Source organism: Pogona vitticeps, chromosome 1 (genome assembly GCF_051106095.1).
Source record: "Pogona vitticeps strain Pit_001003342236 chromosome 1, PviZW2.1, whole genome shotgun sequence".
In the NCBI taxonomy this organism is placed as follows: domain Eukaryota; kingdom Metazoa; phylum Chordata; class Lepidosauria; order Squamata; family Agamidae; genus Pogona; species Pogona vitticeps.
The window spans coordinates 10,972,479-10,999,186 of NC_135783.1; the positions used below are offsets into that span (position 1 = coordinate 10,972,479).

The 26,708-nt window shown below is 42.9% G+C and overlaps 1 protein-coding gene across 6 annotated transcripts in view; it reads right to left on the reverse strand.

Annotated features, from left to right (window-relative positions):
• Positions 1-26,708, reverse strand: part of CCDC85A (coiled-coil domain containing 85A) — a 161,261-nt gene that overhangs the window by 32,274 nt on the left and 102,279 nt on the right. For 2 of the 6 annotated variants that reach the window (XM_072987105.2, XM_072987119.2), the window contains exon 3: positions 4,622-4,698. The exons of the other annotated variants lie outside the window; for them this stretch is intronic. In XM_072987105.2, the coding sequence (XP_072843206.2) occupies positions 4,622-4,698 (77 nt within the window). The remainder of the gene's footprint in view (positions 1-4,621; positions 4,699-26,708) is intronic. 6 annotated transcript variants of the gene reach the window in all.

Consider the following 26,708-nt stretch of genomic DNA (forward strand, 5'->3'; position numbering starts at 1 on the left):
CTTCCTTAGTAGCATGTTGGACGCCTTTCGACCTGAGGGGCTCATCTTCCAGGGTCATATCTTTTAGCCTTTTGTTTCTGCCCATTGAGTTTTCTTGGCAAAGATACTGGAGTGGCTTGCCAGTTCCTGCTCCAGGTGGATCGTGTTCAGTCCGAACTCTTCACTATGACCTGTCCGTCCATCTTGGGTGTCCCTGCATGGCATAGCCCATAGCGTCTCTGAATTACTCAAGCCCCTTCACCACGACAAGTTAGCAATCCGTGAAGATACAAATACCCCCATCTCTATTCCTGATCCTTGAAAAATGCATGCCAAAAAAAACAGCAGTCATTTTGAGCAACTTTTGCTAACCGTGTTAATGCATCATTTGCTGAACTGTGCTTAATTTGAACCCAAGAACCTCACATCCATTCACTTCGCCTGTTCAAAACACCACAGAACACATGTAGGCCATGGAGGCTAATTTTGCAGTTCCTCAAAACTTGCATGAAAAGACAAGTGAGAATTTTCTTAATTGGCCTTTGCCAGTGCCAACTAAGCAGAGAATCTACTTTTCAATGCTCAGTTATCACCTACATAAATCCCACTGAGTCAATATATCTGCTCTATAAGATGCAGGCCACTATCCCTCAGCCTTTACATTGTCACTTGCTGTTCAGTCCTCAGTGGCTCCACACAGGTAAGGGAATACAGTGGTGCCCCGCATAGCGACATTAATCCGTTCCGGATTAATCGTCGCTATGTGGAAACATCGCTAAATGGAACAGAAAAACCCATAGGAACGCATTAAACTTCGTTTAATGCGTTCCTATGGGGCCCAAACTTACCGTTCAGCGAAGTTCCTCCATAGTGCCGCCATTTTCGCGCCCTCGGTAAGCAAGGAAACCGGTCGAAAATGGTTGCGGCGGCCATTTCGGGCACCCGGCGGCCATTTTGGAACCACTGATCAGCTGTTTTAGGAACATCGCAATGCGAAGATCGGTAAGCAAAACGCTTACCGATCATCGCAATGTGATGTTTTGCCCATTAAAACATTGCAATGCGATTGCATTAGCGATCTAAAAAAATAGATTGGTATGCGGATTCGTCGTTAAACGCTGCGCTCGCTATGCGAGGCACCACTGTATGTAGATTATTCCAACCACATAGCTGTCTCTGAGTCTGTATACTTCCACAGCCATCAACCATGATGCCTCCAACACACACATACATCAACAAATGGCATATTCCCACCCCATCCCAGGAGTTACCAGAAAGACCACTACACTGGCGAGGGCACCTACCCAAATGAGGTGCAATCCATGTGTCAGTTCAGTAAGTATTTTTCCAAGATGGAGGTACTTCCAATAGAACTCAGACCACAAGACCCAATGTCATGGCACTTCATTCTCTTTCCAGTTCTTCCAAATTGCAGCATGGTTTCTATGGGTACATACAGATTGAGAATCTGTGAAGTGGATCAGCTTCCTGATCTAGATATATGTTGTTGGAAACACTTTTTGCATGTTACCAAATATAGGCGGGCAGAGTCATATGAAGGCTTTGACACCCATTTCTGAATGGATATGGGGAGTCAGCTATCATTGATACACTAGTTGTCTTCATAATGGCCAGAGCATGGGAAAGTGAATTTCCGATTACAACCTCAGCCAGCTGTATTGGTCAGTAGCCATACTGGCAGGGGTACAGTGGTGCCCCGCAAGACTATGTTAATTCATTCCATTGAAATCGTTCTTGTACGAAAACATTGTCTTGCGAAATGCATTTCCCCATTGGAATGCACTGAAATCCATTTAATGCGTTTCAATGGGGAAGAATTGTCGTTGTCCAGCGAAGATTGCCCATAGGAAAGCCGCTTTGCGAACCGCCGATCAGCTGTTTAAATCGGTGTCTAGCGAAAAACGGGACCGAAAATACCCGTTTAGTGAAGCTGTCTAAATCATCATCTAGCGAAAAATTGGTCCCGAAAAAATAGTTGTCTAGAGAAGCACGGACTGAATCATTGTCCAGCGAAAATCCCCCATAGGAAACACTGTTTTGTGAATTGCTATAGTGATCGCAAAAAGTCATCGTCTAGTGAAAAAACCGTACTGCAGGGTAATTGTCTAGCGAGGTACCACTGTATTCTGGAAATTACATTCTCAAATAGTAACTTTTCTGTGTTGTCAGAGAAACATTAAGGGTAACTCCACAGGGAGGAATCTAACTTTGATGTGAAGCAGCATCAGAGACCCAACATATGATGTGGAGTTCCATGAGGGGACTTTCTCTCCTGGGGCCCCCTGACTATGGAATGCCCTCCCTGTGGAAGCTTGGCGACACTTGACAGTGGCATCATTTTGATGCCAATTTTAAACTGGCTCTTGATCAATATTTGGGGTGTGTGGAGTTTTAAGTTGCCTGACTTGATTAAATTGTGTCACTTTGATCTACCATACACAGTGTTAAGTCATTTTGAACGGCTTCATGTGGTTTCCAATGATTTCTCACTGTTCTAAATTGTTCATGGCTCTAAACGTGTTTGCAACCTGCTGCGACGTTTTGAGGATATACATTTTAAATATTAAACATTAAATAAATACAACGAAAACAGCAGTAGCAGAATGCTCCTCTGCAGACATATTCTTGTGGACGGTGGTGGTAGAAAGATTCTTTTCCTTGAGGCTGAAGATTTGTCCCTGGTTCTTCTCTTTGAATATCAACAACTGGAAGCAGAGCCTTGGTTAAGCTAATCACTCTTAATTATTCACTGAACAGCAAAACACCTCCGAGTCCTTTGCATTACATTAGGGACAGCGTGTAGCAATATATGGTTCTCAGGAAAATTACAGCTGCTCTGAAGATTTGCAGCTAAGCTCATGAGGAAGAAGGAAGCTACGGGAGATGGGCAATGTCACAGATCCTGGTGCTCAAAATGACCAAGGGACCTGACCTTTGGAGCCTTTACTTCACTACAGCACTGGAATCATGGCTTGGCAATCAGACTTGCAAATTAGCCCTATGTTTACATTCAAGCGACCAATCACAAAATAAAACAGCAAAAAGCTAAGTGCAAGATACGTAATGGAGGAAAATCATGGGCTCTGTCAAACAGCCACCTTTCACTACATGAGGCTGCATCTCTTCTAAAAACACGCTGAGTGTTTCATCTACAGTCACTCCATCCTATTCTCACCTCCTAAAAAAAATTGCTGCCATCCAGGTTCCAACCCAACCATCAATCACTTCCTCCTAGCACATTGCAGTATTCCATCCTTTTCTCATCTCCACCCACGCACCCAAACTAGCACTCAGTTTTTTCAAGACTAATAGGGTGCTGAAACCTCGCTGAGCTGTCCGTTTTTGGCAGGTGCACCGTTTGGGTTTGTTTTTTAAAAGATAAGATTTCTTTTCCTGGTATTTCTGCAAAAATGTGGATTCCCCTCCCCACCAAGGACCCCGAAACCTCCTCCTTGTTTTTGAGTAGTCAGGTTTTAGTTCAGATTCTATTGGCACTCACTGAGTCTGCTACCAGAGGACTTGAGAATATGCCAAGGATTTCAGGCAGGACTCCATAGCAGCCAGGTTCCCACAGAAGGAAATGCACCACACAGGTAATGTTATGTACAAACCCTACACCAAGCTTAGCACCTGGTCAAGTGGCTGGTGAACCAAGAGAATTCTATCTGGCCCTATAAAGTATCACCCTGAGATCTGCTCTCTAGTCTGAGTAACAGGAATGCTACTAGACTACAGCTGTCCGTGCTTCCACGCCCCCGTAGTTTAGCAGTTTTGTTGCTTGAACAATGCCGGTGGCCCGCAACCTTTTTTCCTCCAGATATTTTGGGCTTCAACTCCCAGAATGTCTGACCACTGATTCTGTTAGAACTTGAATTCCAAAACCTCCAAATGACCTAACACTGAGAACTGTTGGTTGTCGCTGGCTCTATACTCTAATAACTTGTTCCCTAATAAACACGGGGTTCTTGATCCTACAGTCCTTTAGAATGTTGACTTACTAATGGCAATAAAATTCATCCCCCCATCTCCTTCAAAGCACCCAAACTAGAGATGAGTACGAACCATTTGTGCTCGGTCGTCCTAAGTCATTGGCATGGCAATTGTGGTGCCGTGCATTCCCTTCCCCAGCACCCTCTGCTGGTTCCCCCACTCACAAACCAGCGCATGCTGCTCATTCTCTCCTCTTTGCACAATCTTCCAATCCCAGCAGGAGCATCGACTTCCCTTCTCTAACCTCCCCCAGCAGCTGACCACTGAAAGGCAGCACTGCAGGAATCTTGTCCCACCTCCTCGCCTGAGTGGGCAGCTGCTGGAGGAGGCAGAGAAGGGAAGTCCATGCTTCTGCCAGCACTGGAAGATTGCATGAGGAGGAGGAGGGAATGAGCAGTGAACATTAGCTTGTGAGTGGGGGAGGCGGGGGGGATGTGTGATACCTGGTATACCTTAAACAACTCAGCACGAAGTGAACTCGTGCCCAACTCTAACCCAAACTGATTCAAACTCCACCACTCAACTTCAAAGCTTTGACATTCAACACCACGAGACATGGCACCAACCTACCAATCACCTAATGGCGGACCTGAGCTACCAGCTAATGTGCCCAGCAATAGAAATCACCCACCTGGGGCAGCATGCGATTTTCCTCCTCCAGCTGTCTTACTCTTGCTTCCAGCTGCCTAACATAGGACAAGGTTGGTTCTAAAATTAAAAGAGACAAAAGAAAAAAGAGCTTGTGTTACACACACAGGTTGGCTACTTCAGCATACCCGAAGTCAGAGAAGCTCGCTGGCAGTGGATTTCCAGCCAGCTGTCTTCTTCACAGCGGTCACTCGGGACTGAACACTAATGATATATGGTTTAAGCCATTAGGTTTTATCGGTCCCTTTGGAGCAGTATTTCCAAATGTTAGCTGAAACACCAAGTCCTCTAAGACTAGTAACTGTAGCCAGGATCCGCTCAACATTTTGTACAGCCTCTGAGTTATTGACCCCCAAGGGCCAGTTTGGAATTACTTGGATTATGCAGAGGCATTCTTTGCTCACTGATCTTTAGCCATGCCAAGTTTTGTAAACACGTGGTTCTTATAAAGTTCAGGCCCATTTAATAAGGCAGTTATAGAGCAGAGATGGGCAAGCACCCAGCCTATAAATCATTTGGGTTGCTTGATTGTTCCACTTTAGACCAGAGCTTAGAAAATGACGAGCCCTTTCACAACCCACCAGCCAGTGGGAAGAAGAGAGAGGAGATTTAGCCCCAAAACATCTGGAACAGTATCTAAACAAAATCCTTTCTTTGGCCACCGCGCCCGTAATTAGCTAGCCTAAAACCTCTAGAATTACAGACATTCTAGCCTGCAAAAAGGCACTTTTCCCCAAGCTCTAGATGATATTTTAAACGGCTTACTTTGAACAGTATTTCTAACAGGTTATACTGAACAAGCTGAACAGCCTAATTTGCATTAACCCTTGAAACGCCAGGAGTCGCTTTGGGATTATCGCAAGCTGAGATCATTAGCGCCCAAACTCGCAGGCAGCCTAACATGGCTAAGGAGATTCTCCATAGGAACATATTTGATCTCTGCTCAGCTGGGCGCTTTGACAGAAAAAGAAAAAAGGAACAATTCCAAGAAATAAGCATCCACTGAGGAAGGGGATCCAACACCAGCTTTAAATAGAGGCAACCTTGATGGGAGGGGGGTCCTGTCTTGATCTGGAAGATCTTTCTTTATTTGAGCTAAGAACCATAGAATTACATATATTTCTTGAGTATACAGGCAGCATACAGTACATGCTCACAGACACGTGCACCAATTTGTATGTTCCTTGGGCACAGTGCAGCAAAGAGCCTACACAGTTGTAGTCTGTATAGCATGTCATGCTAAGAGTGCGCAGACGGGGCAGCATGGACAAACTAATTCTCTTCTCTGCATGTCCTGAGTGGACACCCATCTCACAGATGTGGAGCCACTCTGTGACACCAGTACATAACTGGTGAGCTCACTTATTACTCGGTGATAACAAGGTGAGTATCTCCCAGTTTTGATCTTACTGCATCTGTCCAAATTCCATCTGGAATTCCATTCCATCCTTGTTCCATGCTCGGTTGTGGATCGGTGTGTTTTCTCTCACTAAAATCCATGTACTGCGATTTAACATTTTTCCAGCGCACTCATTCACTTGCACATTCTACCTAACTTGGGCAGTTTCCCCACATTCATTAAAACATGGGCCCCTCTGTGTTTTTTTTAATTAAATCAAGGATCTAGATATTTGCATTCTAAAATATGTACATTGTTACAGGAACACTTTTCCCCTCCAGAATGTGCTTTAAGTCCAGCAAAACTGAGAAATCTTGAGGTGAGACAGCATTCTTGAGAGGTGCAACACTATTAGTTTTGCCAGTCCTGTCAAATCTGACAAAAATCTCTTCCATCTTTAAGTTGCATCGGCTTGGGAAAGGGAAGCAGCATCCATTGATCGGTCTGCACAGATTTTCTCTTTTTCCTTTGGCATTTCAGCAACAGGTATAACTGGAAATAGGTGATTTGAAGGGCTGGACTTCAGATGAACGGGCCAAGATTACGAACTCTTTTGAGGAGCTCGCTGTGTAAGTCTGGAGGTTTGCTAGAGTTCTGGGTACATACAGTCATGGTCCAAAACATTGGCACCCTTGCAATTCTGTCAGAAAATGCAATTCTTCTCTCAGAAAATTGTTGCAGTTGCAAATGTTTTGGTACTCACATGTTCATTTCTTTGGTTTGCGCTGGAAAAATACAAAAAGAGAGAGAGAGAGAGAAGAAAAGTCAACACAGAAACCCAAAAGTGCACTGGTCAAAATTATTGGCACCCTTAACTTAATATTTGGTAGCAACCCCTTTGAAAAAAAAAATTGAAATCAATCGCTTCCTGTAACCATGAATGAGTTTCTTGCATCTCTCTATTGGAATTTTGGACCACTCTTCTTTTGCAGACTGCTCCAGGGCCTTCAGATTTGAAGGATGTCTTCTCCCAACTGCTGTTTTGAGATCTCTCCACACGTGTTCTATGGGATTCAGATCTGGACTCACTGCTGGCCATTTCAGAACTCTCCAGCGCTTTGTTTGTAACCATTTCTCAGTGCTTTTTGAAGTGTGTTTCAGGTCATTGTCCTGCTGGGAGACCCATGACCTCTGGCGGAGATGCAGCTTTCTGATACTGGCCACTACGTTGCGCCCCAACATTCTTTGATAATCATCAGATTTCATGATCCCATTCGCACAGTCAAGGCATCCAGTGCCAGAAGCAGCAAATCAACCCCAAAACATCTTTGAACCTGCACCATGTTTGACTGTACAGAGTGTGTTCTTTTCTTTGAAGGCCTCATTTCTTTTTCTGTAAGCAGTGCCATGATGTCCTTGACCAAACAGCTCTACTTTTGTCTCATCCGTCCACAGTACGTTCTCCAAGAAGGATTGTGGTTTTGTCACATAAGTTTTGGCATACTCCAGTCTTGCTTTTTTATGCCTTTGTGTCAGCAGTGGTGTCCTCCTGGGTCTCCTACTATAGCGTCCCTTTTCATTCAGATGGCGACGGATAGTGCGAGCTGACACTGTGGTACCCTGTGTCTGCAAAGCAGCCTGAATTTGTTTGGAAGTTAATCTGGGTTCTGTATCCACCATTCGAACAACCCTTCGTTGTGATTTTTCAGTCATTTTGCTCTTCCGTCCATGTCCAGGGAGGTTAGCTACAGTACCATGGGCCGTAAACCTCTTGATGAGACATACTGCACACAGTGGACACAGGAACATTAAGATCTCTGGAGATGGACTTGTAGCCTTGAGATTGTCGATGATTTTCCACAATTCTTTCTCTCAAATCCACAAACAACTCTTTACACTTCATTCTTTTCTCCATCTTAACTGGTTGCAAGTGTGATTAATCTACTGCCCACACCTCTTGCTTGCGACAGGTGTGTCTAAATACAAATTAAAGGAGCATCACTTGCTTGAAAAACAATTATTTCATACAATTTAGAAAAGGTGCCACTAATTTTGGCCAGTGCATTTTTGGGTTTCTGCATGGGATTGTATCAAATTTGACTATTTGTGTGTGTGTGTGTGTGTGTGTGTGTGTGTGTGTGTGTGTGTGTGTGTGTGTGTGTGTGTGTGTGTGTGTGTGTGTGTGTGTGTGTGTTGTTCCAACGCAAACCAAAGAAATGAACATGTGAGTACCAAAACATTTGCAACTGCAACAATTTTCTGAGAGAAGGGTTGCATTTTCTGGCAGAATTGCAAGGGTGCCAATATTTTTGGCCATCACTGTATATGGTATTGCTGTCCTTGTTCTCATTGTTCTTGTTTCTATTGCTCCTCTTACCACTACCACCACCACCACTACTACTGAGTCCCTACTTGCTGGGCTGTGTTCTGTCCTCTTTTCATTTTTCTTTTGATTGATACTCCCCATTTTCTTTTCTAACTGACACACCTATATCCACATCTAGATCCATCTACTCCGGGGCAGGCAACCTACAGCCCTCCGTATGTTCTTGGGCTGCAACTCCCATCAGCCTGCCCGCAAAGCCGATGGAGAGCTGATGGTTCTTGCACTGCAACATCTGGATTGCTATTAAGTTGTCCACTGTTCATAGAATAATTGGGTTGGAAGGTGCCTATAAGGCCATCAAGTCCAGCGCACTGCTCAAGGCAGGAATCCGAATCAAAGCAGAGCCGACAGATGGGTGTCCAATTTTCTTTTGAATGTGTCTAATTGATTCCATTGCCATACTGCTCTAAAAGTTAAGATGGTTTTCCTAATATTCAGCCTAAAACTGGCTTCCTGTAGTTTTAGTCCATTATTATGTGTCCTACACTCTGGAATGATCACACATAGATTCTGCCCCTCCTCTTTATGACTACATTTCAAGCATTTGAAAAGTGGTCAAACAGAATCATAGAATCATGAAGTTGGAAGGGGCCTATAAGGCCATCAAGTCCAACCCCCTTTTCAATGCAGGCAATGCAGGGGGTGTTCTTGACCACCATTCACTGTTCTACTGTATGGCAGTTGGACAATTTTCATCTGAACTAAAATAGCAGCGAATTCATTTTAAGGACAAGGCTTATGAACAGCAACACCATGCACTCAACAACCTTAGGAGACCTTGCTTTTGCTGCCAGTGTGATTCCTTTATTATGTTCAGCTCACTTCACTGGCTAGGCAGCCTATAAAATAAAAATGAACAGGAGTGGATAAGGTATCACTCCTTTACATGGCCCGGGTTTGAAATAAGTGCACGCAATAGGAGTGCGTGTGACCTGCAAAAGAAGGAAGTAGGCAACCCTTCTGAGGTTTCTCAGAAATGATTAATATACATGGTGCGGTACCAGACTTAAAATAGGGATATGGGGCAGGGAAGGAGGTGATCCAAGGTTTCCTGTCCCCTGCCGTGCAGACGTTGTCAAAACAAGTGATTGGTAAACTTATTGCACTTTAGATACTGGCATAACGATCAGCGAAGTTTCACTCGTGTTCTTCCACTCTTGGGACCTGTCTAGATGACTTAACTATTGAGGACCAGCTCTACTTCTTGAATACTTTAGCCACTTGCAGCCCAGACAAACTCCAACTTTCAACAAGCCTTTCCAATGGAGCCCTCTGGTGGCCCCATCACGTTGGTGTCCACCACGTTGGTGAGCTGATTTGCTAGACAAGAGAAGGGGGCACCAGTAATATTATCAGCTATTTGCTCAGCGAGATGAAAGTGGCCCATGCAATACTGCTCCTTACACCTCAGCTTCGCAACAGTCCTGTGGAAATAGGTCAGGCTGATAAAGACTGAAGTCCCCAGTAAAGATCACGGCCCAGTGGTGACTTCAGCCTGGATCTCCCATCTCCCCAATCCCACACTCTACACTCCACTATGATACAATATTGGCACCGAGGATAAACAGAACGGCAATACTGTTCACACCAGTGAAAAGATGAGGCAACAATGCTAAGTGTGGTGGGACAACCGTCAGAAAATGGAACCTACTCATGGCTCTAGCCGAATCACAGAATCATAGAAAAGTGAAGTTAGAAGGGGCCTACAAGGCCATCAAGTCCAACCCTCTGATCAACGCAAGAATACAATCAAAGCAGATCTGCCAGGTGATTATCTAAGACAAGTTTTACTTGAATGCCTCCAGTGTTGGAACACTCACCAACTCCTGAGGTAACTGGTTCCGCTGTCGTACTGCTCTGACAGTTAGGACGTTTTTCCTGATATTCAACTGAAATCTGGCTTCCTTTAACTTGAGCCCATTGCTGCATGGTCCTGCACTCTGGGATGATCGAGAACAGATCCTGCCCCTCCTCTGTATGACAGCCTTTCAAATATTTGAAAAGGGCTATCATATCACCCCTCATTCATTTTTTCTCAAAGATAAACATGCACAATTCTTTCACCCTTTCCTCATAAGGCTTGGTTTCCAGCCCCCTGATCATCCTTGTCCCCCTCCTCTGAACTTGTTCCTGTTTGCTAGCATCCTTCTTGAAGTGTGGTTTCCAGAACTGGACACAAGATTCAAGGTGAGACCTAACCAATGCTGAATAGGGGGGGGGGGGGCAGCACCTCGCGGGATTTGGAAACTATACTTTTATTAATGCAGCCTAAAATAGCATTTGCCTTTTTTGTTGCCACATCACATTGTTGGCTCATATTTAGCTTGTGATCTACGACAATGAAAAGGAAAGAATTCTGGGAAGTGTTTGACAAAAATCGGTAGTAGAGAAGAAATGGAGGTCAACTAATGAGGCAGTGAGGAAAGAACTGGTGGCCATGATCTGTTGTGAGGTGGGTCTCTCCAGGGAAAATGTCCGTGGCTCAGTACTGTTATCTTCAGTTATGACTGGGCCTAACAAAAATCCTAGCAAGCCATTCAATGCAAACTGTATCCAGCTTGATTAGCCGAATGACCTATGAAGAGTTCTCAGTCTCAACCTTCATGTATTTTTCCAAATTTCCAGCTGTGTTCTTGTCCTGTCCTTTGTTTGTTCAGCTTGCAAGATTTTGCTTTTTCTTCCCACACGGATGTCTTTACAATTTCCTGTATGTATTTCCCATAACATATGCATATATTTATATATTCTTCCCTGTGTATGCGTTTTTGCACACTCTTCCCTGTTAGTTAAACATGTTAAAATGCACTTTTTAATTATACGCATTTTAGCCACTCATGTTTTTGCAATGTATGTTATGATTATATTTGTTTGTGTGTTTTTGTACATTATCTAACAAAACAGGCCACAAAGTGATGCAAGGTATTCTGCAGCTGAAATCCTGTTGCACAGCTCCTCGTGCGCAGTGGGAATGATGTCAGATGCAGCAGCAGCATATCGCTGATTAAAGACTTCCTTTGGAAATTTTGTGTACACATGGATCACATACTATACAATTGAGTTATGTGCACCACCAAAATAGCCAAAAGAAGCCTTTGACAGTGGCAACTTGCTAACTGCTGCTGCTGTCACCACTGTTGCACACACAAAGCTGTGCAACAGGATTTCTGCCCGTATCTCATGATAATCTCCAGTAAATGTGAAATGGGCAGTTTCAATAAGAATTTTGAAACAGAGAAACTTCTGTATTGTTACTGACCAATAGTTTAATTCAATGGCCAAAACTCTGCTGTTCAGCATGGTAAATTCCATGATTTACCATGATTTCCATGGTAAATTCAATTATTCCTACTCCACTAGAGTAGGCCCATTGGGTTCACGAAGAGTTGGACACAACTTAACGACTAAACAACCACAGGCCCATTGAATCAACAGTGATTTAGTGAGCCAAAGTTCCTTTGTCTAAAACAGGCCTACAGTGGTGCCTCGCTAGACGATTACCTTGCAAAACGGTTTATTCGCTAGACAATGAGTTTTGCAATCGCTATAGTGCTTCACAAAACAGTTTTCCCTATGGGCGATTTTCGCTGGACCATGTTTAAGTCCATGCTTCGCAGGACGATTTTTTTCCAGGACCGTTTTTCACAAGATGATTTTGACAGCTGATACGCGCTTCGCAAAACGGGTGGTTTTGGGACCGTTTTTCACAAGACAGCGATTTTGACAGCTAATCCGCACTTTGCAAAATGGTTTTTCTATGGGTGATTTTCGCAAAACGACGACGATTTTTCCCCACTAGAACGCATTAAACGGATTTCAATGCATTCCAATGGGGAACCATGCTTAGCTAGACGATGTTTTCGCAAAACAGCGATTTTCGCAGAACGAATTAACATTGTCTAGTAAGGCACCACTGTACTCTGTGACTTTCTTTAGCATAGCAAGTCACAGTTAAGACTGGATCTATTGGAATCTATGGAATTTACAGAAGAGTGAACTTACCAAGCGCCCATTGATTCAATGGGCCTAATCTAGTGTGAGTTACCACATGAAGCAACAGGATTTTGGCCCATATGAAGCAGTTTCCTATGCTCCCACAAGAAGGCTAAGGATAAGTTTCACAACTTAACTGTGTCTGAACTACCAGTTGGGCAGTTCATGCTGATTTAGCGGACTGCCAAAAAGGCGTTAGTGGTTCGGCACCCTGTCCCCCTCTGGTAGGCACACTCTTGGAAGCAGTACCTCGGCTTTCCTGCCCCATCTCCTCTGGGTGCTGCTGCTGAGCGGGTGCCCAGCAGAAGGGGCAGTGGGACTGCAGAACACCTGTTTGGCTCTCCATCCCACTGGCAAGAACCACCAAACCGATGGCCCCTGCCCACCTCTATTCACAACATCACAACTCTTTCCAATCAGAGCTGGAAACTGCCTTTTCACCTGATGGCTTTAACTACAATTCTCTCCAGCTGAGCCATGTTTATAAAACATGTTCTTTGGAGAAGACAAAAATAGCAGCAAATGTCAGGAATCCCAAACAGCTTGCTTCTTGGTTGCCTTCCGACACAACTCAGAGACAAGCGCTTATTATTCAAAACACTTCAAAGTTACTCTACAAAGTGACATATCATCTCCCCGTCATTCTGCCTAAGAGCTCTCTGTAAACAAGAGAGGGGAAATTAATTGTAGGGCTGGCCCTACCATCAGACACATTTGGTCAGCCTCCCCAGGTAGTAAGTGCTGAGTGGAATCAGTGGCAACCACCCAGCCATTCTAAAGAAACTAGGGTGACTGCATTTATTACTATCAGATGAAATACAATGTAAAAAAAGAGGACACATTTAGGAAGCGGGGTGGGTGGGGGAAACAAATCACCAAGTGTGCAAAATGAGCTCAGACTTGCAAGAGATGTAAAAATAATATTAAAAGGGGATTTTTTTCCCAGCTATATTTGAACAAAAGGAAGAGTAGTGAAGGAGTAAGGTGATACCTTTTATTGAGCCACTACAAATCACACTAATTGTAAGCTTTTATAAATAAAATCTCACTTCTTCATGTAGTGGTGTCCAGCCTAAAGAAGTGAGATTTTACTCATGAAAGCTTGCAATATGTGTGATTTTTTTAAGTGGTTCAGCATTGGTATAATTCTGAGTCACAATGCCTTGTCCTAATTCTTCATGGGAGCAATAGGTACACTGCATGAAGTGGGTGGAGAATTACAGTAGGTGACAGACAGAAGGCAGAACAAGAGATGGCATGAACCAGTTTGTGCCAGTTAGTTGATCAGCCGAACGGGTGTCCGGTGCTTCAAAGCCCTGCCTCCTCTAGCAGGTGCCCACTCAGACAGAAGCAGTGCTTTGGCTTCCCTGAGCCATCTCCTGAAGGTTCTGCCTCTGAGTGGGCGCCCAACAGAGGAGGCAGGGTATAAAGCACCAAACATCTGTTCTGGCCAATAAACAAACCATCATGAAGACCCAAACAGACAGTTCATATCCATCTCTAGGCAAAACTACTGAATTCCTACTTCATTTATGTCTTCTCTAGTGTCCAAACAGAATAAAAGAGGAAATGAGGAGGCTGCAGTTGAAAATAAAGAAAGAGATGGTATGAGAGCACTTTGGCACTAAAGACTGGAGGTAAGCAAACATAATTTCCATCTTCAAAAAGGTGGGGAAAGATCTGGGCAACTATTGACTGGTCATCTTGGCATCAATACCAGGAAAAACTTTACTGTTCTCCCTTGGACTGCACAGATCCGAACAGCATGATTTTGGTTATACACAGATTGTTTTCAACCAACCTATCAATCAACCCCGTATAACGACGAATCCGTTTCACAATGATGTTTTAATGGGGGTTTTCCGCTTTGCGACGATTGGTTCCCTGCTTCGGGAACCGATTCTTCGCATTACAGCAATCAAAACAGCTGATCGTAAGGTTTTCAAAATGGCCGCCGGCTGCTCAAAATGGCTCCCCGCTGTTTTTAGGAGCCATTTCTCGCTTAACAGGCACCCAAAAATGGCCATCGTATGGAGGATCTTCACTGGACGAGCAGGTATTCAGACCACTGGAATACAGTGAATGGTTTTCAACACATTTCAATGGGCTTTTTAAATTTCGCTTGACGACATTTTCGCTCTACAGCTATTTCGCTGGAATGAATTAACGTCGTCAAACGAGGCACCACTGTACTGTGCTCTTGACCACGCAGAACCCCATGAGTTCAACACTGAAGGTGTCAAAGTGGTCTACTTGGCACCAAATACAACATCTAAGATTCAGCCTCTAGATCTGGGGTCATAGCACCTTTAAGGCTCATTGTATCCAATACTGTATGGAAAGGATTATCAATGCTATGGAAGAGAATTCCAATAGAGAGAATTGTTCTCTGTGTGTGTGTGTGTGTTAGTCAACTGTTTATGCTTTGTAGTTATGTTTTTTGGGGGGTATAAGAGTTATACATGGATTTTGAGCTACATGGGGGTCTGGCACCCCTAGCCCTAGAGTTGTTAAAGGGCACTGGCACTCCTCGATTTCTTTCTCAGTCATGGTAGAATTCAGGTTCTATTTCCTGTTGCTTAATGTAAAGCACACCAGAGCAGGCCCATTGAATCAATGGCGATTTGGTGAGACTAACTGAGACTTACTATGCTAAAGTGAGATGGTGCTAGAATAGGCCCATTTGAATCAATGGAACTTGCAGAGAAGTTGACACTCCCATTTACAATGGGCATACCCCAGCGCGATTACCTATGCTAAGCAATAGGATTTCAGCCACTATCTTATTGAGTTCTCTCATCCTGTAAGTCCCAACACGGAATCCACAATTTTGGTTAACGCATCATCTCACTGAGTTGTCTCATCTTACAGCTCGCAGTGCTGTTCCATCTAGTCTAGACCTACCTAACTCTAAAGAGAGAAGCATCTCCAGCAATGATCTTTCACAGTTTGTCAGTTTCATAATAATTCCATTGACTTGCCCTGAGCCCCTTGGGAGAAGGTGATACATAACAATAAATGGATGATTGAAGACAGAACTGTGCTGCAAAACTCGGGAGAGAAATGAAAAAAAATCTCTGATGTCGGCAAACAGCGCAGGGTTGTTCATCATCCAGAGATCAAATGAGGACAAGGCTTACATCAACTTCCTCGTAAAGAAGATTCAAGCCATTTTGACTGGAAATAAAGAACAAGCCCTCAGCTCCTGGCATCACCTTGTCCTACACACCACATCTTTAAAAACCTGGATAAATGTCACGTCCCTGATTAGTTGTCACATATTTAAATACCTTCCCATGAAAGATTGATTCTCGAATGCACTTTCTTATAAGTGTGAGCTGCATCCACAGATTTTAGTTCTTTGTCTGCATTCACATAAGAGAACCCACTGGGTTTGGTAAGACGTAGCACGGGGCAACCATCTCCCTTCTCAAAGAATGATGCTAGATCATGATTTAATAATGCTGGTACTGGGACAGTCTGTCCCGTATCAAAAGCAAACATCTCTGCTTGTTGAAGGCACCAAGATGTGGACCTCTGAGTTGCAGCCAGCCTTTCATTGCCATAACCAGCCACCCAATACTGCCTCTTTCTCCCAAAATGTATAGCGAGAAGCACGGTGAAACCAACACAGCATTCAATGATTTGTTCAGCCTGCAGTGCCCATCTTGCAACTGAGTTTAACTGCAGACCTCAGTTGTAATCCATACTAATGTCTGGTGGACCTTTTCATTTCTCCAGCCATTTCCCATTTGGTTGTCTAGCCTGCTGAAGCACGTGATACATTAAATCTTGCACCAGTTCTGTGGCCTTTTGGTTGGTCCTAATAAACCTATTTCTCAATAAATGTGATTTTCTCTCCCATCAGCCATCTTGGTCTCCTGGCAAACCTATCATCCCTTGAAAATTCACGGGAAAGAATTCATCTACTCCGCTTTGAAAATCAGCAATGTTCCCTCCACCTCTGCAGGGAACAGCTGGTCTCAGAAAAGTGCTGCTGCATATTCAGTTCCATCTTAACAAGAATATAGGAAACCCAGGCACAAATTCAAGCTCACCTCTCAAATCCATTGGTTGAAACCAGGATACTCACCAACAGTCTAAAATATTTCATCAGACTACAATTCCCATTATTCTCAGGACAGGGTGAAGCAATACAGTTCACCAGCAATCTTATGCACATTTACCTGGGATTAAGCAGCATAAAATTCGGTGCAATTAATTTCTAAGTAGACAAGGAGAAGATTGCAGGATAGCTTTGTTGAACTCGTATGAAACCAATGTAAAATTGTAATGTTTGGTACAGTTTCTAACTGATTAAATAAATCACCTCTAGAGAATCAATGAAGAAAAATTAAAACTGGAAATGGCAGAATGCTCTAAGTCTATATGATCTCATGGCAAGATATTTACGAAAAAAGACAATATTCCAAAGCAAAACTTTCCACTGCTGTATTTCCCCATGGGACTTTCTATTTCTATTTAATTTATTTATTTTCCCATAATATTACTAAAACAATTAATGGCTGTAACTCCAAACAAACTGGACAATAGGGATGTAGCTTTCTTTTAAAGGAACATACCTGAGGAAAACATCGATACCTAATATACTGTTCTTACTGCTTTTATTTTTGTGTACATGCTGTTAAATGCCCACATCCTTAAATATTTATAAACAGTCAAAGTTCCAATGAAACAAACTGCCAAATAATTTTTATTCGATGATAAAAAGTGTTTCATTAGATTTCCTCCCCACTGACCATATTTCCATTCAGAACATTACGGAGGAAATCAAGATACAAAACTTTCAGAAACTTTGTGTCATGAAGTTAAATGAGAAAGCTTCAAGTGACTGATGGAGAGGACTGTATGAGGATTATAAACCATTACTGCAAAAGGAATATAAGAATCGATCGAGGTTCCTAATGTATCTTCATGCTGGAATTCTAGCAATAGTAAGACTTGTTTCTTTCCTTCTGTTCTGCATCCTTTTGAAAACTCTGCTTCCAGGTGAAAGAAATGGGGAGACCAAATGGAAAGATGTATGGGATGATATTGGGGGAGAACAGTGGGACAAAAAAATGGATAAACACAGCAGCCAGATTGTTGACTGGGGCTGGTTACAATAATCACATAACCTCCATTAACAGTACCTCCACAAGACGCTAATCCATTTCCAGGCACAATTCGAAGTGCTGGTTCTAACTTACAAAGCCCGAAATGGCCTGAGTCCAAGCTGTCTCAAGGACCAGTTCTCCCATTATGAGCCTGCTCATTAAGATCACCAGGAGAGGCCTTTTCAGTCCCACTACGTTCACAGGTACATTCGGTGGGGACACGAGACAGGACCTTCTCTGTTGATGCTCCCAGGCTTTGAACTCACCTTCACTGTCCATCCGCAAGCAGCCACTAGCTTTCCCCTGAAGAGTGGCGGGGGTGTGCACATAGGCTTCCATTCATTTTGGGGGTAGGGGTTTCTGATAATTCATGGTTCATGAGTAGCCATGAACCACAAACCACTGGTTTTCTACTTTCACACCCATCTCAACTTAAGTGTATTCAATTTATGCTCCACTGTATACACAAAAACAAATCTAACAAAGGGCTGAAATAATGTAATTGAAGTAGGTCATTTCTGGTCAAAAACAGTCTAATTAGCATAACATTTTGATGTGTTTCTAATTTTACCCATATTTCATATATGGCCATAATTTTAAATTGTATGATGCTCTGAAAGAAAGGTGAATGGATGCTTCCGTTGAAGCATCCGGTTTGAATCCAAATACCTGTTTAGGCCAACACAAAACTATTCAGACTTATATCTCATGATGAAGTGTGTTCAATGCACTTCTCCAATTAAAGATTATTTGGATTTAAAACATTTCCCCTTATACCCTGATCACAGGTACAGACATAAACAGATGTAGCTCTAGATACATACATACACTCCCGGTGTGATGGAAGTTTTCCCACCACTTCACCAAGCTCTTTCTCTCATCAGCATTTACAATTCCACCACTATTTCATTGGTTTCTTTTTGGAACAAAATGTGCCATTTTTATGTGCTGCAAATTCGCTGGAACTCAGTGCCAAATGCATGGCTCTGATGATTGCTAAATGAAGCCCTAGCAGTAACCAAATTACATCCTCCCCCTCCACCATGATTATCACTCTCCCAGTAAAGCAGTTATTTTTATACACCAGCTAGCAGGTGTATTTTACTCCTCCACTAAATGTGCAGGGCTCCCAAACACAAGCAGTAATTACACACCTCCGTATAATTAGGTGTTTTTAATCCAGAATTATTTTAAGGGAATTGAGTTTTTTTCTCCCTCCCCCCCGCCGCCCCTCCCAGCTGTTCTTCATGAGAAATTCTTTCTGTTTGTTGCAGTTTTGGGCTGAAGTTGGGCTAAAGTTTAAGGAAGACTGAAGGGCGCGCTCAACAAACAGATCAGGACAAAATGTCAGTTGGTGCTGTCAAGTTTTAAGTAGAGATGGGAAGGCCTGGCGGAAAAAAACTGGCAGGGAGGAGAAACACGTCTTCCGTCTTTTCTCAAAGCCATTTTATATTTCTTCAACATTTCCGGAAATTTTACATCCCTAGTTTAGAGCACAATTGTAACGGGTTAAGAACTGCTGGATAGCTCAGTGGTTTAAGGCATCTGGCTGCAGATTCAGAGGCTGGGAGTTCAATTACCCACTGTGCGCCCTTGACAAGGAGCTGGACTTGATGGTTTATAGGATCCCATCCAGCTCAAGGATTAGTATAAGATGGTCCAGGGCCAGCTGAGGCTACGTTGGCCGAGCTGAAACTGTACTGAATTTGTATCCCTTTCCTGGCTTTTCTAGCAGTAGATATCAGCCAGCTGTTTTGCCCCAGAAAGCTCTGTGTGCAGGCCTCTGGGATCAGCTGGCAGAAGATGTTTCTGCTAACAGAAGGATATTTCTGCCCACGGAAGAGGATTTCTGCTCATAAAAAGAGCCTGATCCTGGTCTTTTTACAGATGGCACATCTTCTGAGTTTGGCAGTAACGATACAGATAAGTAGAAATAGAAGCAACTGATTAAACTGGGCAACTGGATGGGAAATCGCTTTTTGAATTTTTCCCCTGTCCCCCAATCACGCTGAGTCAATATGAGAAATTAAAGATCTACCAGCCAGCACCTTTTATATACCTGGATTCAATCATCAGTCCAATTAGAATGCAGTCAAGAAATCAGAAGAAAATTGAAACTCAAAATGGCAGCCAAGAGCGAACCAGCAAAGATAGATAATCAAATACTGTATAAAGATATGTCCCTGGAAACCAGGGCCAAGATAATCCACAAATCGTAATATTTCCAGATACTATGTATGGATGCGCAAGCTAGACAGTGAGGAAAGCCAACAGGAAAAGAACAAATTACTTTAAAATATTGGTTCTGAGGGAAAGCTTTAAAGATACCCTGGACCACCAAGAATGCAAATAAGTGGGTTCTAGATCAAATAAAGCCAGACCACTACAGTATTTATAAGCAAAAAATGATTAAACCGAGGCTCTTATATTTTGAGGACATTGTGAGAAGACAAGATTCCCTGGGAAAGACAATAACGTTAGGAGAAGCTGAAGGCAACACAAAAAGAGGAAGACCAAACAAGGACGCCATGGTATCAAGGTAAGTAAACACTAGGAACAACAGTATCCAAAATCTTGAAAAGTTCTGAAACGTGTCTGAAAATCAGAGAGATTTTTTTAAAACATTCTAAGCCCCATATGGATGGTATTCTATAACAGAGAAGCCACCATGGAAAACAGTATCTTGCACCTCTTTGTTCTGTGGACGTACCCAAAAGAAAAGCTCTGAAGATCATTTTAAGGCCCACATTTACTAGCAAAGCCTGGAAAAGTACCTTTTTCAGGCTACAGACTCCAGAGTCCCCTGACTCTGGAAAGTTCACACCGTTCTACATAATACAAAGGGGTTACCAGAGAATGGAGTTCAACTTGATTACGGTCTGAAGAAGTGAAAGCTCACATTAAAATATAGCAGTTTGTCTTGTCTTTGATTAGATAAAGGCAAAGGTTCCCCTTGACATTTAGTCCAGTGGTGTCCAACTCTAGGGGGCGGTGCTCATCCCTGTCTCCAAGCCATAGAACGAGTGTTTGCTTCCGTGGTCACGTGGCCAGCGTGACTAGACATGGAATGCCGTTACCTTCCCACCGAGGTGGTGCCTATTTATCTACTTGCATTTTTACATGCTTTTGAATTGCTAGGTTGGCAGGAGCTGGGACAGGTGACAGGATCTCCCTCCGTCACGTGGATTTGATTTTATGACTGCAGGTCTTCTGACCTTGCAGCACAGAGGCTTCTGCAGTCTTAATTTGACAAACTAACCACTAAGCCATACAGTCATCATTAGATCACTAGCAAAGATGGATCTGTTCGAGTTATCAAATACTCTGTGTAAATATTTGATATGCAATTTAATTTCCACTGAAGAATTTTCTTTTTGAAGCCATCTGCTGCTTTTGCGATACAACTGCTACTTTAAAAAAAAATTAAAAGCATACCCATAACTGCAAAATTATATGGACATCCAGGGCCAAATATCAATTTAGAGAACAGAAAACTTGTTTGGACCTCTTCATGCCAGCTGTATCATGTGTGTTTTGTTTGTTTGTTTCTTTTTTGTTTTGGCAAAAAGGTCCTTTTGGATTCTCAGCTCTGATTCACAGATGGAAGTGAGTCAAAACCTGCCAGACACTACATTTTACGCTCTGCCCCTCCCCTTGCTATGCCCATCTTATTTATTTATTTATTTATTTATTTATTTATTTATTTATTTATTTATTTATTTATTTATTTATTTATTTATTTATTTATTTATTTATTTATTTATTTATTTATTTATTTATTTACTCCTAACATCCCTATCATTCTGTGCGGACTCCATTTCTAGGGCTGGCGGGAGGGGAAAGAAAAAGCACTATGGAAATTGATCTCATGCCACTTTTGTTAAAATCCCACCATGCCTGTGTTTTGTTTGTTTATCCAGAACAAATCAGTAGCTGAGTTCCAGCATTTCTATTGGTCTCCCTTTTTTCTACTTTTTAAAAATTCACTCGCTGGCAACTGATTCCTATGAAATACCTCACAAGACAAATGCCCTTTTTTTGACTTGCGAGCATCACTGCAAGATGAAAAAAAAATGTCTTGTGAAGCACGGCCATAGGAAAAACCGTCTTGCGAAGCACCTGGGACATCGCAAAACGCTTTCGTTTTGCAAGTTTTTCATGGCGCGAGGCGTTTGTTTTGCGAAGTACCACTGTAATATGTTGTTACTCAGAGAATCCGTGCCCTTTATAGATAGTGTGAGGATTGCAGGGCAGCTCAAAAGGAACAAAAAAAAGCTTAAATTTTTGGAGGTGGGGTGGCAGCTTGTTCTTTTCCCATCTAACCAAAAAGTCCCAGTGCTTCAGTACCACAAGTCCCAACTGATAATGGCCTGAAGTGGGATAAGTCAAATTTCTGCTATGCTTCTTTGGAGCCTGGTTGTTTGACAAATTCACTGTAATAAAAACAACCCACTCCACACCCCGCCAGCCCCACACACTCCCAGAGCGTAAAAAGCAACCCAATTATTACAAGAGTAGCACTGTGGGAAACCTCAAAAGGTTATCCGCTCACAGAGAAACATGCCCGATTACACTTAAACTAGCTTCATCTCTTTGCCAACTTTCTGTGGTAATTTGCCGGGAGACAAGCAGAAGTGAAAGCCTTTATTGATTCATCAATGTGCTTAATCAATTAGTTCTTTAATCAGAGATTTACAGATTTGAAATCTGGGCCTTTAATGAGATTTTAATTTGATCAACCACCTGGACCTCGGTCTGCCCAAGGACGTGGCTTGGGGCCTATTTGGTGGGAGCAAAAGGGATGGGCAGACAGCAAGCACACCGCTGTTGCTAGGCAACAGAGCTGCTCACGGGTACCCTTCCATCTTGGCACACAGAGTAAGACCGCACATTTTGTCTAGTGAGAGATGACCAGCCAAGCCCTCGTAAACCTTAAAATTAGGAAGCATCTTCTTCGGTTTTGTACAAATTAACAGCCAAATCTCCTTGGTGCAGAGGGTATCAGCCTCCTGGCCCACTTTGGTGTGTCAAGTGGAGCAGGTGTAAATTTGAGAAGTTAAATTTTTTTTAACAACTCCAGAAATCCTATACCATGTACCCCTTAAAATGTTTCATAGATACCTCCCTTCAGAGTTTTATCTGAAGGTCTCTCCCCAACACAGAGAGAGAGAGAGAGAGACAGACAGACAGACAGACAGACAGACAGACAGAGCGAGCGAGCTTCTGCAAACCTTGGAGTTCTGCTAAGTTGTTACAGTGGTGCCTTGCTTAACGATGATAATCTGTTCCAGGAAAATCACCGTTAAGCAAAAACATCATAATGCAAAAAACCCCATTGAAATGCATTGAAACCCCTTCAATGCATTCCAATGGGGTCAAAACTCATCGTCCAGCGAAGATCCTCCATACAGCAGCCATTTTCACTGCCTGTCTTGAGAGGAATCCGTCCCAGAAAACAGCGGGGAGCCATTTTAGTTAGGCCATTTTGAAACTGTCGATCAGCTGTTTTAAAAACGTCATTTTGTGAAGAATTGGTTCCCGAAGCAGGGAACCAATCATCGCAAAGCGAAAAAACCCCATTTAGACCATCATTTTGCGATCGCAAAAAGATCGTTGTAATGCGGTTTTGTCATAATGCGGGTCAATCGTTAAGTGAGGCACGACTGTATCTCCCTTTTACACAGTGATGGTACTATTTTGGCTACTGAAATGTGACTCTTGGCTCCACACTAAGGGCCAGGTTCAATGTCTGCTACTCAGTTTTAACCCAAGTTCTCCAGTTTTGGTGTCTTCTTCCCTTAACACGCACAACAAAACTCCAATACATAACACCTTGTATCAAAATCCAGCTAGGGCATGGAAGTTCTGCATCCCAAACCTGATTCACAATCATCTCAAGGAGCTTGCCGGCTCTCTCATGTTTCAAGAAGGCAGTAGCAAGGCAAGGGGAATGGCTGTCTAGGTCTTAGCAAGTGTCTCACCAAAGATGATCCCAGCAGCTGTATCAGGGAAGATGCAGCAAACAGGATGTGCCTCAGAAAATAATCCCCAGCAGAAGGCTCCTCGTAAAGATCTAGAGCTTGGAAATCTTAATTTTAGGACTACAACACTCAGAATCTCCAACTATCATGGCCCCAGCAGAAAGTAACATTTCTGAGTTCTCAGCAGACCCTACATGTATCCTCAAGACTGAGTTTGTAATTTCTCTGAATCTGTAGCATAAGAATTGTATTATAGTGCTGGAATAATCAGTAGTGAGGAATTAAAGGTCAAACACAATATAGCCAGCATTACAAATCAAACAAAACCTCTTATTTGGTTTGCTATTCAGACCAAAGATAAACTACAGTTCTCCAACTGCTGATTCTTCTACGCTTCTGGAAGTCACTGTTTCTAGACTACCATTCCCAGAATCCCCTAGCCAGACAAAACCTTCTTGAGAAAAAAGAAACCTCAATGAGGTTAGGAGCAAAAATAGAACAATGGAAATTGAACACGGCCAGTGGAAAGGAAAATGCTGACTAACAGTCTGGGGACAGGACGGAACGGGCTGCATCTGAAAAGGGCACTCCTGATTAGCTGGCATCCTGCAAAGGAGGATTCCACGCAGCAACATTTTGCTGCAGGCCCCACTAGGGCTAAATTATGAAATATTACAATGTTTAAATCATGAAACATTGAAAAGTTGAGATGTGTCACTTCCTTTTTTTTGGTTCGAGAGCAAGGGATGGATTTTTATAGGACTAGATAAGAAACTAGAGAGCAGAAATTCACCTTCGTAAAAGTCTGGTGAATCAGCTGGTATGAGGGAATGTCCTCATGGCCATATTGCTGACTGCTTCTCTGTATGCAGCCTTGCACTATCAGCAAATCACTGGCTGGGCAAAAGGGTCAAGGCCCCATCTGGCTTCAGCTACCTTCAACTTTCTGCCTCCCTCCTTGCTTATATTCAGTCTGTGGTTGGCTCTGGCTTTTAGCTTCCTCCTGAGTCAAGGTCTCAAGTCTTCTCCTTACAGAACCTAGCAGTCGAAACTCTCAAACGGTGCCAACTGAGGGTGGTGAAATGTTGGAGTTGCTCGCAATACCAACTCACCGTGACGCAAGGGGCCTGGCTGACCAGGATGCTAAAAGAGTTAGAACTCTGGGGGACCCTCAGACGTTGCTCAGAACTTCGAGGAAGGTGAATAGAATAAAAATGAATAAACGGAAGTTGCTATCGGGCAAAAACAAAAGATGACAAATGCATGCAGCACCTCAAAGACTAACTATTATATTTTAATGCAAGCTTTCATGGAACTTCTAAGACCACATTGTCAGACACATGAGATGGAAAACGGGGATTAACACCGTAAAACATTCACACCGGACTCTTGAGAGTCTGCGGTCTGCTAGTAATTGTTAACTTTAGTTTTATACTTTAGCAAGGAGTCCAAAAAGGGGCAAATCCTGTTCTACACTTTCTATCCTATTACATATAACCCTCCAAATGGTTTTCCCCCACCTTTAACGGCATAATGCTCCCAGAAAGGTATATAGAACCGTGGATTGCCTTGAGTGCACTGGACGGCTCTGGGTGTACAAACAATTCGTTAACAGCCTTGCTCTGAATTGCCGTGGGCTTCAAAATCCAGTGAGCCTCCTGGTAAGCTCCCGAGAATGCAGAAAATTATTCACAGTAAATAACTGAAGGAGAGGTTTTACTGAAGAGATCCAATATCTTGATTCAGCAAGTGGTCACTCTGTCAGGTTTTAGACGCTTAGACACATTAGAGCACCTCTGGGAAATATATGCAAGCCAAAGAATTCCACAATTAAATGAGAGAGGTATGATTGCACAGAATTCCCCCACTGGGTGAGTGATGTGTGAGTTCAGGAATCCATCACTTGAAAACCACACTACAGATGTGCTAAGCAGAAAACCACTATGTAGAGAAATGGCAGAGACTCTGCTGAATTCACTCCCTTTCCATGTGCATTCAGTTACAGCAGTGATCCCCAACCTTGGGCCTCCAGATGTTCTTGGACTTCAACTCCCAGAAATCCTGGCCAGGAGAGGTGGTGGTGAAGGCTTCTGGGAGTTGTAGTCCAACAACATCTGGAGGCCCAAGGTTGGGGACCACTGAGTTACAGGATGAAGAGAGATGGCGTAAGCACATAGGTTAAGGACAGGAAATCCTTGCTCATCTCATTCTTGCAAATGAAGCTACGGAGCTGCTGCTTTCTTCTCCTTGCCCCTAAGGAGATGCTGAGAACAACATTTTGACTACAAACTAGTGCCATTTGTATAAACTATGCAATTTGTGCAAAACTAGGACGAGTGCTGTTCTGCTTTATGGAAGATTACAAAAGCATGGGATGGGTTATTTGAGTTTTTCTTAATGATCAGGCAGCCCTTGTGTGCTTGCCTTGTGCATTCATGTGTGTGAATGTGCATGCACATGCTTTACATAGCAAGGGGGAAGGAGTCCAGGTTTTTGCAGGTATGTTTTGCACAAATTACACAAAATTGTTATTTTTTAAATCATATTTTATGTTAAGAGCCCTTTTCTAGTGTTGGTGGGGGGAAAAGCAACAAATGTAAAATTAACACACTCATTCTAGCATGTGCGATGGTAATTACCCAGAACCCTCTTAAATCCTTTTTTTAAAAAATTAGCATTACAATGTCCATTTTCCAGTCCTGTGATACAGAGTGACAAAGATGATATTGATATTGAGAATATGTGACATTTTTTGTCAAAATATCAGCAATTTCTCATTTGACTTCGGTAAGAACTCTCAAATAATGTTTAGACCTGCTCTGTTATCCATGTGTCAGAAATGTAGAGAATGTCATATCTCCATGAATATATTCAAATATATTTAGAAATACATTTTCTGCAATTTGTTCCAGCTCCTCAGTCTTAATTCCTAAAAATACAAGATCAAGCAGAAGTATTTGCTCTAATTCTTCAGCAGTGAAGACAGATCTTCATTGTTCATGTCAAAAGCACTGCAGGACAAGTAATAAATACAGTTGTGCCCCACTTTACGATTACCCTGTTTAACGACAAATCCGCTTGATGGTGAGGTTTTTGCGATCGCAAAACGATGATTCCAATGGGTTTTTTTTTTCATTTAACAATGATTGGTTCCCTGCTTCAGGAACCAATTTTTGCTTTACAACTATCAAAAACAGCTGATCATGAGTTTCAAAATGGCTGCCAGCTGAAGAAAATGGCCCCCGGCTGTGCTTAGG